Here is a 17,426-nt window from a genome sequence, read left to right as displayed (position 1 = left end):
TGAAACCTGAAGTACTGCCGCATATTTTTACTTGCCGAACAGACAAGAACATTGATGATTCTCGTCAAAGTAGTGAAAGAAGGGCTAAAAAAAGGAAGAGTTCTCAAGGGAATGAAAATGTAATAAAAGTAAATAAATTCAAAACTGATTTCTGCTGTCAAGCCAATCTCATTCACTATAGGAGCAAGGGTATACAAGTCTCTTGCCGCAAAGATTCAACAAAAAAATAAACAATAAACGCTGAAGTCAAAGCATTTTGATGGTGATAACAGGATAGAAAAAGAGAAGCTCGTGGAAAATTCTTCAAATTCAGATATTTGAGAATCACATCAATGAAGCAGTGATAGTAGAGAAAGAGAAGTAAAGTTCAAAGTAAACAAATAGTTTCCTGATATGTTTATTGATACAGAAACAAAGTTGCGAAGGTATACTACCATTCCCAAAAAAAAATAAAAAATGTTAGGAAAAAATCTCGGTTATATTATATATTATGATGTTAACTGTTCGATATTAGACAAAATTTTATTTACTAAAAAAAAAAATTAAAAATCATTTGATACATCTGGAAAAACATGTGACATTCTTAACTCTAGAAATAATTGATATTAAAGGCATAAATAAATAATTTTATATCATTGTTAATTTTAACTCGTACCGTTAACCCTAAAACACTAACATTAAATTACAGTTACGTGGTCTTGACAGACAGATTTAGCAGGTTACGAGCTTTTCAGGATGATGTTCATCGCCAATATCACTTAAAGGAATATTAATTATACCAGTAATGTAATGACGGCTCGCAAAAATTAAAGTGATTATATTTTTGTAATGAAACGTGGGACCCATTTTGTTTTTAGGGGATAATTTCTAAGCCCACGAAAAGAAATTCAAATGAAATTTAATTCCAAACCAAGTTTTAAAATCTTTTTCTGGGTAAATAATAAAAGGTTAATTTAATATAATTTGAATAAATAATATTTTAGGGGTATTTTAATGATACAAATGCTGTTTTAATAAATATAATGCAATGATATACAAAATTTACTGTTCAATTAATTACATTTGCCTGGTTGTCTACTGCACTTCTATGGTTAATTTTGAACATAGTAAGTACTTAGTACCTCATATCTATTTAGACTGTTTTATGCCTTGTCTGGAAACCATGTTTGTTCCACTCGTACATTTATACCCTTGGAGTTTCAGCAATTTTCAAACTATTTAGTTCCAAAAACATATTCCATTGACCCTAGGCCTGTAGAATAGTATTTATTTACTGCATTTAGTCACAAGTATCTTATTCCTACTCGCTGTGGAAGGGTTCCTATGTCTAGATAGATGGTGTTTGAGGCTCTTTTTATGTTTAGTTTCGTAAGTACAATTATCACATTTATACATTTGGATATCTAAAGGATCTTTGTGCGATAACTGATGCACTTTTAGATCACTGTTATATTTAGTTTCATACGTACAAGTATCACACTTGTACATTTGGATTTCCGAAGGGTCTTTGTGCAATAATTGATGCCTTTTCAAATGACTCTTATACTTACTTTCATAAGTACACAATTCACATTTGTATATTTTGGTTTTTATGGGGTCTTTGTGTGATAATAGATGCCCTTTCAGATGACTCCTGTTTATAGTCTCGTAAGTACACGTATCGCATTTGTACATTTCAATTTCCAAAGGGTCTTTGTGCCATAACTGATGCGCTTTCAGATGACTCCTATTTTTAGTTTCATAAGTACAAGCATCACATTTGTACATTTCCATTTCCGAAGGGTCTTTGTGCAATAACTGATGCAGTTTTAGATGTCTGTTATACTTAGTTTTATAGGCACAAGAGTCACATTTGTACATTTGGATTTCAGAAACGTTTTTGTGAATCGACTGATGCACTTTTAAATCACTCTTAAATTTAGTTTTATAAGAACAAGTGAAACACTCATACATTTGAATATCCGAAGGATCTTTGTGCGATAACTGATGCCTTTTCAAATGACTTTTATACTTAGTCTCGTAAGTACAAGATTCACACTTGTACATTTTGGTATTTGAAGAATCTTTGTGAGATAGCTGATGCACATTCAGATGACTGCTAAATTTAGTTTCATAAGTACAAGTGTCACATTTGTACATTCTGATTTCCGAAGGGTCTTTGTGCAATAACTGATGCATTCTTAGGCGACCCTTTTGATTAGTTTCATAAGTACAAGTATCACATTTGTACATTTCCATTTCCGAAGGGTCTTTGTGCATTAACTGATGCACTTTTAGATCACTCTTATGTTTAGTTTTATGATTGCATGCATCACATTGGTACATTTTAATTTCTGAAGGGTCTTTGTGTGTTAATTGATGCTTTTTTAAATCACCCTTATATTTAGTCTCATAAGAACAAGTATCACACTTGTACATTTGAATTTCTGAAGCATCTTTGTGTGTTAACTTATGCTTATTTAGATGACTTTTATGCTTACTTTTATAAGTGCATGTATCACACTTGAACATTTGGATTGCTTGAATTGCTGAAATATTTTTGTGCGTCAACTGATGTCTCCTTAAACCACCCTTATATTTAGCTTTATATGTACAATAATCGCACTTGTACATTTTGATATCTGAAGGGTCTCTGTTAAACTCATTTTTGTAACCGTTATTATTATGTGATGGTACCATGGATGGAGCATCATATTTGTTTATGATGTTGGATGAAGAATCACTAAAAAAATAAAAACTGTTGAATGGAATCAATATTATAACTGAAATATGCACATTTTTTTCCCAACAAGATTTTTGGGAAATAGATTAATTGTTAAATTTACATTGTGTGTCTATTATCATTAATAATGCAACTAAAAACTAAGTAAATAAGCATGTAACCTTGGATTGAAAGTAAATGTGCATTTTAAAATTTTTATTATATAGTGGAAAGTATTTGACAGGACTGAATAAGTTTAGGGCATTTTTTTAGATTTTGTTAATACAGAAGTGTTTAAAATCTATAGATAAAAACATTAAAACATATGTATTTTGATATTTCTATCAGTCAATCTAATATACCTAAATTTTTCTCAAATTTCTCACCTTTCCCATTCCTCTCCCTCAAATTTTATGTCAATTTCTTCCGTTTCTAACAGCATTTCATCTGTTTCCAACTCTTTTTCAGTTTTAACTAACCCCTCCATCTGTTCATCTCCAAATTCAATTTCATTCTCTTCTCGTTTAATAAAGGCATCACACGCCCCTAAATCTATGATTTTGTTGTCACCTATGTTCTGAATTTGTTTTTCAACATCTGAACAGGTCTTTATGAAACTATCGTGCACTTTTAGCGAATTAAAACATTGATTACAAATGACAGGATCTTCGGTGAAGCCAAAATTCTACGAAACAAGAGTTCATAAAGGTATGGATATATTTATTTATTATTAACATTAGAATGTATGTAAAATGGATATTTACCACTTCTGGGATGTATCTAATAATCATCTCTAACTTCTCTTCATGAAATGACACAAATCCCTCACTAACGGACTGCAAACATAATCGACATATTTTCTGGTCATCTTCCATTTTAATGAACGGTTTGCTCTTTTGTTCCTTTAAATAAACTTCTCTTAAGTCGACGAAGGAAATTTTTGGATTAACATAAGAAACAATCTTATCCTCAACATAGAGACAAGTGGATTTAAAGTCAAACGCAGAATACAGTTTAATGGAACAGGTAGAACACATGATATGTTTATAGTTGCCTAAGTCCTGAAATATAATTTTCTATTGAAATAGTAACATGATTCCACTAGTTAAATTAATAGTCAACAAAACAACGAATAACGTACCAGATTCAGTGAAACTGTTTTTATAATTTCCCTCGTAGATTCGTCTATTACTGTAAAATTTCCATTGCTCACAATATTTATGCAAAGTCTGCAAAATATTGCTTTCCTACCTTCCATTTATTTAAATTTTTCAATTTTTCTATAAACATAACCTATACCTCATAGAACATCAGGTCATAGAGGAGGGACTACCTACAATTCACATATCTGTTATAGTACGGGAACGCATCGTATAATGCGCTGATAATTTATTTTAACACTGCGCCATTATTCCATGGCTAGAAATTGGCCTCAATGATTAGGGATCGTGGGGGATTATCCCTCTTTATCCTGCCTCATCTCGTGTGGGCCTGGACAGCCTTCGTAGGTGGGGCCCATCCGTCGTCTACCCCGACCGCAAATGCAGCCGGTGTAGGCGCTTTGTGTTACCTCCTTTTGTCCTGGCTGGGCCCCACCGGCTAGGGCCCTTTCTTCTGGCGCTCTTCCTGCTTTGCCGGCTCGTCTGTGTAAACTCCGGGGGTAGTGTCATGTTTATGTGTGGTATGGTTAGGTAGGGTAGTGCGGCTATGCAGCCTGGGATGCGCTTTGCTATGATGGCCCTTAGCACAGCGCGGGAGGGGAGGGGAAAGGAGGGTATGGGGTGTGCGTGCGCGCGCGGGTGTGTGTGTGTGTGTGTGTCTGTGTCTGTGTGTGTGTCTGTGTGTGTGTGTGTGTGTGTGGGTGTGTGTGTGTGTGTGTCGTTGTCTTCGTTTCTTGATCCTGGCGGTCTCTGAAACAGAAAAGGTTACCGGGCATGGGGGGACTTCGTTGGGGTCACCCATGGTCAAAAAGTTGGTGTCTAGGTACGTTTCAGAATGGCGCGCGGCGCGGTGTCTAGGTCTTTTGTGTTTGTCTGTCACGTCGGGTACGTAGTCAAGGGCTTGCCTGAGGTAATTGTCATGTCTAGCGGCTACGTCAAACCGTTTCTCCGCGTTTTGTCTTATTGTCTGCGTAGCGTTTGTGTATTGTAAGTCTCGTAATATGTCAGTGTTTCTTACGTACCAGNTGTGTGTGTGTCGTTGTCTTCGTTTCTTGATCCTGGCGGTCTCTGAAACAGAAAAGGTTAACGAGCATGGGGGGATTTCGTTGGGGTCACCCATGGTCAAAAAGTTGGTGTCTAGGTCTTTTGTGTTTGTCTGTCACGCCGGGTACGTAGTCAAGGGCTTGGGAATTGTCATGTCTAGCGGCTACGTCTAACCGTTTCTCCGCGTTTTGTCTTATTGTCTGTGTAGCGTTTGTGTATTGTAAGTCTCGTAATATGTCAGTGTTTCTTACGTACCATGGCGCGTCGGTGTCCGTGCGGAGGGCTATGTTTTCACAGCCAGTAATGACTTTAAGTGGCTTTTTGCCGCGTTACCCCACGCCGTGGAGGCGTAGGTTAGCTGCGAGGAAGGACTGTTATATGGTACTGGAATCGCTGATTGATCGAAAAGCACTCTATATTATAGATAACTTTCTCAAATTTCTAGTTTTCGGAAATCTTCAAACGCTTTTTACACGAAACAGCATTTTTTTATTCACGGAAACTCTAACTCAAAAAATGAAGATTATGAAGATTAAAAGTTTCTCTATGATATTACAAAGAACATGACCAACAATTGGGATGATATAATAATTTTAAAGGTGTTTTTCATTCAAAAACAGTGAAAAAAAGGTAAAACTTGATTAAATTCTTTTCAAACACTTGCCAAAACTTTTCACAATTTTTACCCGCAGTGAGGTTCATATTTGTAGAAAACATGCAGAAAAATAATAATTTTGCTTTCAGATCAAAGTTGCGACTTCGATATTTCCCGTGAACAACCAACTCCGACAAAAATCTTCAGTGGACAACAGCATTATCGTTATATGTATAAATTAAATAGTAGGCTCAAGATTGTAAGATGTAAAACGGTACCACAAAAATCAGCAAAAACAGCAAATTATAATAATTTATTGATGTACCTATGTCTTCAAAAAATTAATTCGACTTACTGTTTATATCAATACTGTCAGTCTTTTTTGTATTTTTCCGTAGTATTGAATGGTGTAATCAGTTCTTGATTTTTTTTTAATTTAATCAAATTATCAACAATTACTGAAAAATTCACTGTTGCGTCATTTTTTGAACTGTGATCAGATTTTTTTATTTCACCAAAAAGTATATGTCAAAACGACAAAAATTATCACCGGCAGAACTCTGTACGATGATTTTTCTTAGAAAAAAAAAGTGTTTCAGACCGGAAAAAATCAATATCTCGGAAACTTCTCGTTTTTTTTTTATCTATTGTGGTTATTGAAGACACAGAAAGGTATACTTTCACCAAGTTTCGTCAAAATTGAATTACTTTTGCGGAAATGAGAAATAAACGAAAAATCAGAAAAAATCGTTTTTCGCATTTTTCTTGGAAATTTTGAGGTTATCTAAAAAAGTGACCTCTTTAAAAATTGTAGATTTCTGCATGATCTACAACTTTTGCATTAGATACTTTTTTGTTTGACATCAACTTTCGCCAGGAATCCCAATGATACAATTTTTTACAACTTTTCAACCCCCCAAATCAAACCTCCGTCACCCCTGCTCATGTATTCATTTTTCTTTTCGTTTATTGTAAGCCCCTTTACCATTTCCACTTATAAAAGTCCAGGTAACAATTTTCTTTTTTTCCCCTCTAAATGAGTTATTTCGATCGGTCTAATAAATGAAAAATTACAATTTTACTTATTAGGAAAAATCCATTTGTTTCTTGCATTTTGTTTTGAAGGATTTAATTGGAGTTATGTCTATAGTGTCTATAGTTGTGATGAACTAGGATAGTTAATAAATCTTTAACTTTTAAATATATATTGAGAAATATTTTTAATAACAATTCCTCTAATCAAATGACAAATTTAAAGTGTTTTCATTAATACATAAAATAATTTTTATATATTTACATATATAAAAATTACATTACTGTAAAAGTAATAAACAGAATTAAATAAATGAAGAAATTATACAGGGTGATTGTAAAAAAGTGGGAAATATTTTAGGGGATGGTTGCCCAAGTTATTTTGTGAAAAAGAGTTCATATAAACGTATGTCGAAATATACTTCGTTTCCGAGATACAGAGTGTTTAAATTTTAATTTTTTATTTATTTTTATTAATTATTTCAAAGAGCTATAAAGATATTGATCCGAAATTTGATGGTTGTATTTTATTTAGAAATATTGACAACAACCTACTATATAATGTATCAATAGAAATTAAAAATACACAATTTGCAATAAAATGTTTTTTTTTCTCATAAACGGTGCATCCGACGAAAAAAATGAAGAGACCAATTTCATTCAGAATTGATGGCAAATTTCAAAAATAAATAATAAAACGAGAAAAAAGTCAGTGGCGTACCTACCATTTTTTTTATTAAAAAAGTTGTGGCATTCTCGCACAAATGCCACTGGTGCAAGTAGAAATATTCGGATTACCCCAAAAAAATGCACATTTATCCTTTCAAAGCGTTTTTCAAATTTCGAGTCAATATCTTAAAAACTCTGAAATAATTAATAAAAATAAATAAAAATTAAAATTTAAACACTCTATATCTCGAAAACAAAGCATATTTCGACCGACATTTATATGAACTTTTTTTCACAAAATAGCTTCAGCAACCACCCCCTAAAATATTTCGCACTTATTTACAAACACCCTGTATACAAGCCATTAGAAATAACATACTTCAGCAGTATCTCTTCAAAAACATAAAACTAAGAAATAAACTGAGATGTCACTGTATTCAACAAACAAAATCATATAAGAATTGTTCAAACATTTTTTTGGTATCTCTAGGAGCCAATCCCGCCCAAAATCTGCCACCATCTACGAAGAATGTTTGTATTGACCTACACATTTTTAAATTGTTTTGCAAATGCACATATTACGCTTGTAGATTTGGATTTCTCAATCATCTTTGTGTATCAACTGATGCTCATTTAGATCACTCTTATATTTAGTTTCATAAGTACATATTTGGATTTTTGAAGGGTCTTTGTGTGTTAACAGGTGTGATTTTAAATTGCTTCTAAACTTGGTTTTAAATCTACATGTATCACAGTTGTACATTTGGATTTTTGAGGGATCTTTATGTTTCAACTGATGCGATTTTAGGTTGCTTATGAAGTTAGTCTCATAAGTACAGGTATCACACTTGTACATTTTGATTTCTGAAGAGTGCGACAGCTGATGTACTCTGAGATGTCCTTTATATTTTGTTGCATACGTACAAGTACCACACTTGTACATGTTGATTTCTGAGGGGTTTTTGTGTGTTAACTGATGCCTTTTCACGTGGCTCTTATGCTTAGTTTCAAAACTACACATATCACACTTATATATTTTGATTTCTGAAGAGTGTGACAGCTGATGTACTCTGAGATGTCCTTTATATTTAGTTACATAAGTACAAGTACCACACTTGTACATGTTGATTTCTGAGGGGTCTTTGTGTGTTAACTGATGCCTTTTCACATGGCTCTTATGCTTAGTTTCAAAACTACACATATCACACTTGTACATTTGGGAATCTGAAGTGTTTTCACGGGACTTATCTTTAGTTTGAATTACTGGATAATTGCGTATTAACTCAAGTGTTTCTAAATTGCTTTTAAGACCAGTTTCATTACTATATGTATCACACATGTTCATTTGTATCCTTGAAGAACCTTTGTGCGTTAACTGATGCACTTTCAGATTACTCTCATGTTTAGTTTTATAAGTACAAGCATTACATTTGTACATTTGAATTTCTGCAGGGTCTTCGTGCGTTAACTGATGCCTTTTTAGATGATTTTTATATTTGGATGCGTAATTACACTTATCACATTTGTACATTATGATTTTTAAAGGATCTTCCTGTATCAACTTTTCTGAAGGGTCCTTGTGCAATAAGTGATGCCTTTTTAGATTATATTTATATTTTGTTTCATAGTCACATGAATCACATTTGTACATTTGGATTTCCGAAGGGTCTTTGTGCGTTAATTGATGTTCTTTTAAGCAATCCTTATATTTAGTTTCATAAGTACAAGTATCGCAGGTGTACATTTGGATTTCTGAAGGATCTTTGTGCGACAACTGATGCAGTTTCAGACATTTAAGGTACTTAGTTTCAAAACTACATGTATCACACTTGTACTTTTTAATATCTGAAGGGTCTTTGTGTGATAGCTGATGCCTCTTCAAATAATTTTTATGCTTAGTTTCAAAATTACAGGTTTCGCATGTGTACATTTGGATTTCTGAAGGGTTTTTGTGTGTTAATTGATGATCTTTTAAACATTTTTTATATTTAGTTTCGTAGGTACAAGTATCACAGTTGTACATTTGGATTTCTGAAGGATCTTTGTGTAATAACTGATGCCTTTTCAAATAACTTTTATGTTTACTTTCAAAATTACACGTTTCACAAGTGTACATTTGGATTTCCGAAGAGTCTTTGTGTGATAATTGATGATCTTTTAGACATCTCTTATATTTAGTTTCGTAAGTGCAAGTATCACATTTGTACATTTCAATTTCTGAAGGGTCTTTGTGTGTTAACCGATGCATTTTCAGACTCTTATGGTACTTCGTTTCATAACCACACGTATCACATTTGTACATTTGAATTTCTAAAGCATCCTTGTGTATTAATTGATGCGTTTTCAGATGATTCTTATATCTAGTTTCATAACTGCATGTTTCACATTTGTACATTCTCATTTCTGAGACACCTTTAGGTATTGACTGATTTTCATTAAATCCTGTTTCGGGTGTAAGCATATATTTATTCTTTATTTCTCCTAAATCCTCCAGAATGCGCCTCCTTTTGTTTTCATTTGTTTCATCCCCATAATATGAACAGGAATCACTGAAAAAAATTAAATTGTTCATGAAAGCATTTCAAGAAATTGAGATCGCATCATCAAAAATAATAAATTAGCTTTTTTCTAAAATTTGATAGAGTTTATATTATACTGAGATCTTTTATCTGGAAAATTGTTTAGATTTGAATATTCTTTGCATAGCCTGCAAGTCTGTGACATCACTGTGCCTCAAATGATATCGTAACATTAAAATATTAACAGGTCATGACAAAATAACATTACATTAAAAGAAAATGTAAATTTTTTAATTTTGAGAAGCTTACCCTTCCCCTGTCTCTATTTCAATCTCTTCGGATTTAATCCACAACTGCTTATCAATACTTTTATATTTCCCTTGTGGATCTTGATCATCTTCCGGTTTTATTTCAATCTCTTCAGTTTTCATAAAAGACTTCTTATCGACACATTTATTTCTCTCCTGTGCATCTGAACTATCTTCTTCAAGTTTCATTCCAATCTCTTCAAGTTTAATATAACATGGTCTATCAACAATTTCATATTCCTCCTGATCTTTTTCTACTTTTATTGCAATATCGTCAGATTTAATATCAGACTGTGTATTGACACTTTCATATTTCTCCTGAGCATCATGACGATCTTCGTCCAATCTCATTTCGATCTGTTCAGTTTTAACGTAAGTTTCCCTATCAGTGTTTTCATATATCGTCTGTGCATTGACACAGTTCTTTAAAAAACTGCCATGCGTACGAAGCGAATGAAAACATGGTCCACATATAATAGGATCTTTGGTAGCACTGACATTCTACAATAAAAATATATTTTTATTAATTTCGCAATCTATTGTCTTAAGAACTTGAAGAGAAAAACAGGTAAAATAGATTTTCTTAAATATGTAGAAGAATATTAACCGCTGTAAAAACTCAGGATTTTAAAATTTTATTTTACAAGTAGAAAACAAACAACTTGCCCTGTACATATAACTTTTTTAAGGTGAGTTTATCAAGGACTTTACCCATTTTGAAACAGAATCAAATGTAAAATAAGCCATCTAATACTTGTTTTTTTTCGAAAGGTTTATGTAAAATATTTAACACATATTTTATTCTTTTCGATCGTTATTAGCAAAAAAATGGTAGGTACAAAACACATGCTGAAATAATTTGTGTAAAGTTTAGATTGATAGAGAAAGCATATCAGGAAATGCAAATGATGTGTTGAATATGAAAATTTAATAAACATTTTTCCTTAAAATTATGGAAAATATGTTAGCCTAGAATTATGAAACTTACGATCAAGATATTTTGAACACTATTTACGGTATGTAATTTCTAAATAGGAATAAGGATGATGCTAAATTTACAGGTTAGAATTTTGAGTAGTAAGTCCTACCACAAAACATTAACTGCAGAATCATGGTCAGCACCCAGAAAACCGTGGCTTGAGCAAATTTTGTGCATTTTTTATTTTACAACTATAGTAAATCATAACATTTACCAAACAGTTTCCTAAGTCATTTAAAATATACTTACAATTTGTGGTATGTATGTATCAATTATGTCAACGTCCACTTCATTTAGTGACACAAATCCAGACGGTACCAATTGAATGCATAATCGACAAATCCTCTCATTTTCTGATATATGGGTTAAGTGAATATTTCCTTTTTTCTTTAGATATATTTCTCTTAAGTCAATAAGCGGCACTTTACTGGAATTAACATAAGGAAAAATAATACTCTCGGTATACATACACGTAGATTTAAAATTAAAGGCGGTCAATAACTTTACGGAACATGTTTTACACATAACATGTTTATTGTTCTCCTCCAAGTTCTGAAATGTATTCGCAATTGAATATATAAAAATGAACTACCCTATAAACATGAAAGTAGTAATTGGATCTTACCAGATTCGGGAGAACTACTTCTAGAGCCTTCTTTAAAACTTCCCCGATTTCTTCGTAATTTCTATCGTTTTCAGTATTAAGACACAGCCTGCAGAATATTCCTTTAAAATTTCCCGGGTGCATGTTTATGTTTTTTCTGGTTAGGATCGGAAAATTCTATGTAGAAATTTCAATCTAAACAATCATAACCTATAAACGTTTGACGTTTGCATTTTTCAATTTTACCTTAGCACAGACACAAAAAGAGTAGAATAAGCGTCGAGATGTACAAACTGGCTAATAACGGAGGCCTATATTTTGAAGGTTCTGATACAAAAGGCACTCCAATATGTCGTTTAAAGAACTCCAAACAAATTAATACAATGGATTCCAAGTGTGGTGCTCAATCTATAGGATTTACACCCGATGTTCCTCCTGATTGAAATAATTCATGCTATAAAACTCAGTAGAAGATTTTTTAATATTGATCTCAACATGAAAGAAAAACAAGGTAAGAGAACAGTTTGTATTTATTATTTCAAAAAATACTAAAAATTTCAATAAATCCTGAGATATTTTTAAATAAAACTATTATGGCAATTTAAAGAAATTGAAATTGACATTGGCGTAGATTTCTTTTAATAAAGGGTGAAGGAAAGAGAGTCATGTGCTATGTTACATTATCACTTTACAAATTACTGTCACCAAATTAGTGAAAATTAGAAAAAAATATGATCAAAATACCACTTTTTTTTGACGCCCTGTGTCTCAAGAACCAAGCCGTTGCGGATCCATGTTCATATGAACTTTTTACCTTAAAATTAGTCAAAGATTCACCCTTTAAAGTTTGTACAAACACTTGATAAACACCCTGTATATGTATCTATAGTTTTAATAACTTGGCCAAGGAATAGGAAATAATACAAGTGGTTTTAATTTTTATTTTTATTCTTAATATTTAAACAAATGGTCAATAAGCACAAATTATTACAAATGGTTTTTACTCTAAAAGTTGGTAGCCTTAAACTTCTATAAACATAAGCACATAGTAACTAAATAGTATACTCCAGGTTGTAAGATGTAAAAACTCACCACAAAAATATCAAATTATAAGTTTCTTGACAAATATCTTAAAACAATTAATATATAACAATACATTATACAAATCTGAATTAGTAAATCTCAGAGAATCCAAAGGCTTTGCACCTAATTGGTATTTTAAAATAAAAAACAAGATAGATTTAGTGGCTGTAAATAGTTGCATGATTTCGAAGTTGAGCGTTTAGAATCACTCTCTGAAGGATAAACTATTATAGTTAATAAATCTTAACTGATAATATCAATTTAAGATGTTCGACAGACCGACAAAGGTTTCAAAGTCCCCCATAATTGTTTGAATGTCCTCATGAATTGAATAAGGAAACTGAAGAAAATATTTTAATGTAAATTTGAAGATACATATACCTAAGTACTTTTGAACTTCTGAAGATTTTCTATGGCTGACGTGTTTTTAAAATTAGTTTCCCGACTACACATATCACACTCACATATTTAGATCCTTCTTATATTTAATTTATTTATTTACGGTACATGCATCAATCGATGATTTTTGAGACTTTTTTTATATTTAGTTTCATAGGTACAAATACCACATTTGTACATTTGAATTTCCGAGGGGTCTTTGTGTATTAGCTGATGTTTGTTTAGATCGCCCTTGAATCTAGTTTCATAAGTACATGAATGACACATGTACATTTGGATTTTCGAAGGATCCTTGTGAATTAACTGATGCAATTTTAGATTGCTTCTGAACTTGGATTCGTAACTGCATGTATCACACTTGTACATTTGGATTTTCGAGGGATCTTTATGTTTCAACTGATGCGATTTTAGGTTGCTGATGTAATTTGTTTCATAAATACATTCATCACACTTGTACATTTTGAGTTCAGAAGTGTGTGATAACTGATGTACTTTCAGATGCCCTTTATACTTAGTTTCATATGTGCAAGTATCACACTTGTACATGTTGATTTTTGAACGATCTTTGTGTGTTAATTGATGCCTTTTGATTTGACTCTCATGCTTAGTTTCAAAACTGCATGTTTCACATTTGAACAGTTGAATTTTCAAAGTGTTTTTGTGGGACATTTTATAATTATGTTTAGCTTCATAACTACATGTATCATGCTTGTACAATCGGATTTCTGAAGAACTTTTGTGTTTTAACTGGTGCACTTTCAAATTATTCTGATGTTTAGTTTCATAAGCACAAGCATCACATTTGTACATTTGGATTTCCGAAGGGTCCTTGTGCGATAAATGATGCCTTTTAAGACGATTTTTATATTTAGTTTCATAACTACACATATCACATTTGTACATTAGGATCTTCAAGCGATCTTTGTGTGTTAACTGTAGCAGTTTGATTTCTGAAGGATCCTTGTGCAATAACTGATGTTTTCTTAGATTATACTTATATTTAGTTTCATAATCACATGAGTTACATCTGTACATTTGGATTTCCGAAGGATCTTTGTGAGTTAATTGATGATCTTTGAGGCAATTCTTATATCTAGTTTCGTAAGTGCAAGTATCACACTTGTACATTTGAATTTCTGAAGTATCTTTGTGCAATAACTGATGTCTTTTCATGTAACCTTTATCCTTACTCTCAAAGTTACAGGTTTCACATGAGTACATTGGTATTTCCGAAGGGTCTTTATGCCAAAAACGATGCTTAGTTAAATCATACTTATTATTACTTTCAAAACTACCAGTATTGCACTTCCCTAAATGCTCCGATTTGCAGCTCCTTTTGGGTTCAATTGCTTCATCCTTTAAGTCGTTTGAGGAATCACTGAAAAAATTAAAATTGTTCATGAAATCTGTCTGCTGCACAAAATAATTCATCACCACTGAGAAAGACCAACAAAAAATGTCAACCAACATCTACTGTTGTTTCAAATTTTTTTCTAAAAGTTTCATTTTTTTATATACATATATGTACATAATGTTGTTCTCTTAATGTTTATAAATTCCACTCGAAAGGAGGGTACCTGAATCAACAATTCTGAGTGAAATGTGGAAACAGTAAGATCTTTCTATAGTGGCTATTTTTCATCGGGGGTCTTTGTCGAAGGTGATGTTAGAACAACAAAAATAAGAAATATTTCTTTGCATTATTCCATTATTTAACATTTTTGATGTCAGGTATGTGTTTTTATACCAATTATATTTAGACATATCATTTTTAGTTGATATTTTGGATAATTATTTATGATGGTGTAATTTAGTGCTAGTTGAGGAATGTACCCCATAGAGTAGTTTCCTGTAATATCAACAATTAGGAGATCTGCGAGGTTAGGTATCTTTTGCTTACCTTTCCTCGATTTCTGGTATGTCTATTTGACTTTATTTTATAAGATTTTTTATAGAAAATTTTTTTGAAATATTTGAACTTTGAGATAAATAAAATATTTCTAATAAAAAAAACTGAAATAGGAAACAGAATATTAATTTTGAAAACCAATACGATTATCGAACTGGCCAGGGTTAGCAACTAACGCATGTTTCACTATGCGTATTATAAAAACATCAAAACATTTTTAAATATCTATAATGACATCTTAAGCTTCTGATTACTAAAATAGAAATACTTTGCTTTACCGTTCCTCATCATCTTTCTCTGTCTTTATTTCAATCTCTTCAAATTTAATACAAGACTGGTCATCGGCACTTTCATATTTCTCCTGAGCTTCATGGTCTTTTTCCAGTTTGATTTCAATCTGTTCAGTTTTAACGTAAGACTGCTTATCAATACTTTTGTATTTGTTCTGCGCATCTTGACCATCTTCCAGTTCTATTTCAATTTCTTCAGGTTTAATATAAGACGGCTTATCAAATTCATATTTCCAGTGAGTATCATGACAATCTTCTTCGAGTTTTATTTCCATCTCTTCAGTTTTAATATAAGTCTGTTTATCAATGTTTCGATATATTATCTGTGCATCAAGGCAGTTATTTAAAAAAATTCCGTGAGTATGGAGTGAGTTAAAACAGGGTCCACATATAACAGGATCCCTGGTAGCACCGATGTTCTACAATTAAAATGTATTAGTGTTAATTTCTGGCAGAACAGCTAATGTTTTTAAAGAAACCAAAAGACAGAAAAATAAGTATGCAGAAAAAGTACATAACTTTATAGTTCACATTATAAAACAAGACAACAAGGTTGCCAACCCCATTTGCCAAATTATTGTTCCAGTGGAACTAAAATTATCGTATTATTATTTTACTTACTAATTTATAAATAAACCCATTATAAATACTTTATAGCAAAATAATTAAGGTCAATTATCAGGTTTATTAATAAATAATATTTTTCAACATTAGAAAGAACTTTTTACTTTATTTCATTGAATAATTAAGCTATTTGCTGCACGTATAACACTTTCTAAATAAGAATGATACGAAGGTGGGGCTAAGTATACAGATTAGAATTTTGAATAATATCGTTTCTTGAAAGCTACCTAGGTCCAATTGCACAAAATTATCTGCAGATTTATGTTCAACAAATTGGAAAATTAAGAGTGGGCATACACTACACATTTTCTTGAGTTTTCCGCTGTGGTAAATATTTTCCCAAGAAATATACTTACCACTTGTGGTATATATGTATGAATTATGTCAACGTCCACTTCATTTAGTGATACAAATCCAAATGTTACCAACTGAATACATAATCGACAAATTCTCTCATTTTCAGATACATCGAATAAGCGGATATTTCCTTTCTCCTTTAGATATATTTCTTTTATGTCAACCTGTGATGTTTTACTGGAAGTGACATAAGGAAAAATAATAAAAATCTAATAAAAAGATCTAGCTAGTTGGAGTAGATCTAGTGCCACTAAATAAATTAACAAACAATAAAAGGAATAATTGATTCTTACTGTTTTTGGCAAAACCTCTTCGTGAGCGTTTCTTACGACTTCCCCTATAATTTCTTAGTTTCTATCGTTTTCGATATTAAAACAGCTTACAAATTGGTTCTTTAAAGTTTCCCGGCTGCATGTTTTCTATTTTCTGCCTAGGAAGGAAATATTCCAAAATTACAAGAATGTTTACCAAACAATTAGTAGTAATACATAACCTACATTCGATCATTTGTCCCATAGGCCTTAAAATTCCTTATTCTTCTTCTTCTTCTTTTCTTTTTGGTCATCACCGACATGGTAGATAGCCAGCTGACCTTAAAAGCTAATTTGAATTATTACTTTTTGAAGCACAGCCATATATATAATACTACACATATATGATAACAGCACATCTAGTTAGTGATTAAAGTTTTATAAAAATTTAATCTTTCAAGATATGTGGCGTCACCTAATATCTAGTAAAAGTACTACAAGTTAATCTAGAATATTGATCTTAATTAGATCTGGCATTCGCGCCATTATTCTATGGCTAGAAATTGGCCTCAATGATTTGGGATCGAGGGGGATTATCCCTCTTTATCCTGCCTCATCTCGTGTAGGCCTGGACAGCCTTCGTAGGTGGGCCCCATCCGTCGTCTACCCCGACCGCAAATGCGGCCGGTGTAGGCGCTTTGTGGGACCTCCTTTTGTCCTGGCTGGGCCCCGCCGGCTAGGGCCCTTTCTTCTGGCGCTCTTCTTGCTTCGCCGGCTCGTCTGTGTAAACCCCGGGGGTAGTGTCATGTTTATGTGTGGTATGGTTGGGTAGGGTAGTGCGGCTATGCAGCCTGGGATGCGCTTTGCTAAGGTGGCCCTTAGGCTAGCGCGGGAGGGGAGGG

The 17,426-nt window shown here is 32.5% G+C and overlaps 2 protein-coding genes across 2 annotated transcripts; both read right to left on the bottom strand.

The window, feature by feature from the left end:
* Positions 1-997: 997 nt before the first annotated feature.
* LOC108911847 (zinc finger protein 90-like) lies at positions 998-3,987 on the bottom strand. Its single transcript, XM_018716898.1, has 4 exons — positions 3,843-3,987; positions 3,466-3,762; positions 3,088-3,386; positions 998-2,722 (listed from the first exon to the last, which is right to left on the bottom strand). The coding sequence occupies exons 1-4, from the start codon at positions 3,957-3,959 to the stop codon at positions 1,267-1,269; spliced, it is 2,169 nt and encodes a 722-aa protein (XP_018572414.1). The 5' UTR covers positions 3,960-3,987; the 3' UTR covers positions 998-1,266.
* An 8,597-nt stretch (positions 3,988-12,584) lies between these two features.
* LOC108911839 (zinc finger protein 99-like) lies at positions 12,585-16,373 on the bottom strand. Its single transcript, XM_023455722.1, has 3 exons — positions 16,273-16,373; positions 15,281-15,711; positions 12,585-14,471 (listed from the first exon to the last, which is right to left on the bottom strand). Exons 2-3 carry the CDS (start codon positions 15,565-15,567, stop codon positions 13,193-13,195), a joined length of 1,566 nt encoding a protein of 521 aa, XP_023311490.1. The 5' UTR covers positions 15,568-15,711; positions 16,273-16,373; the 3' UTR covers positions 12,585-13,192.
* Positions 16,374-17,426: the final 1,053 nt, after the last annotated feature.

Source organism: Anoplophora glabripennis, unplaced genomic scaffold, assembly GCF_000390285.2.
Source record: "Anoplophora glabripennis isolate ALB-LARVAE unplaced genomic scaffold, Agla_2.0 scaffold781, whole genome shotgun sequence".
NCBI classification, from domain to species: Eukaryota; Metazoa; Arthropoda; class Insecta; order Coleoptera; family Cerambycidae; genus Anoplophora; species Anoplophora glabripennis.
The sequence above is the reverse complement of the archived record's forward strand: the minus strand, read 5'-3'. Positions and strand labels throughout refer to the sequence as shown.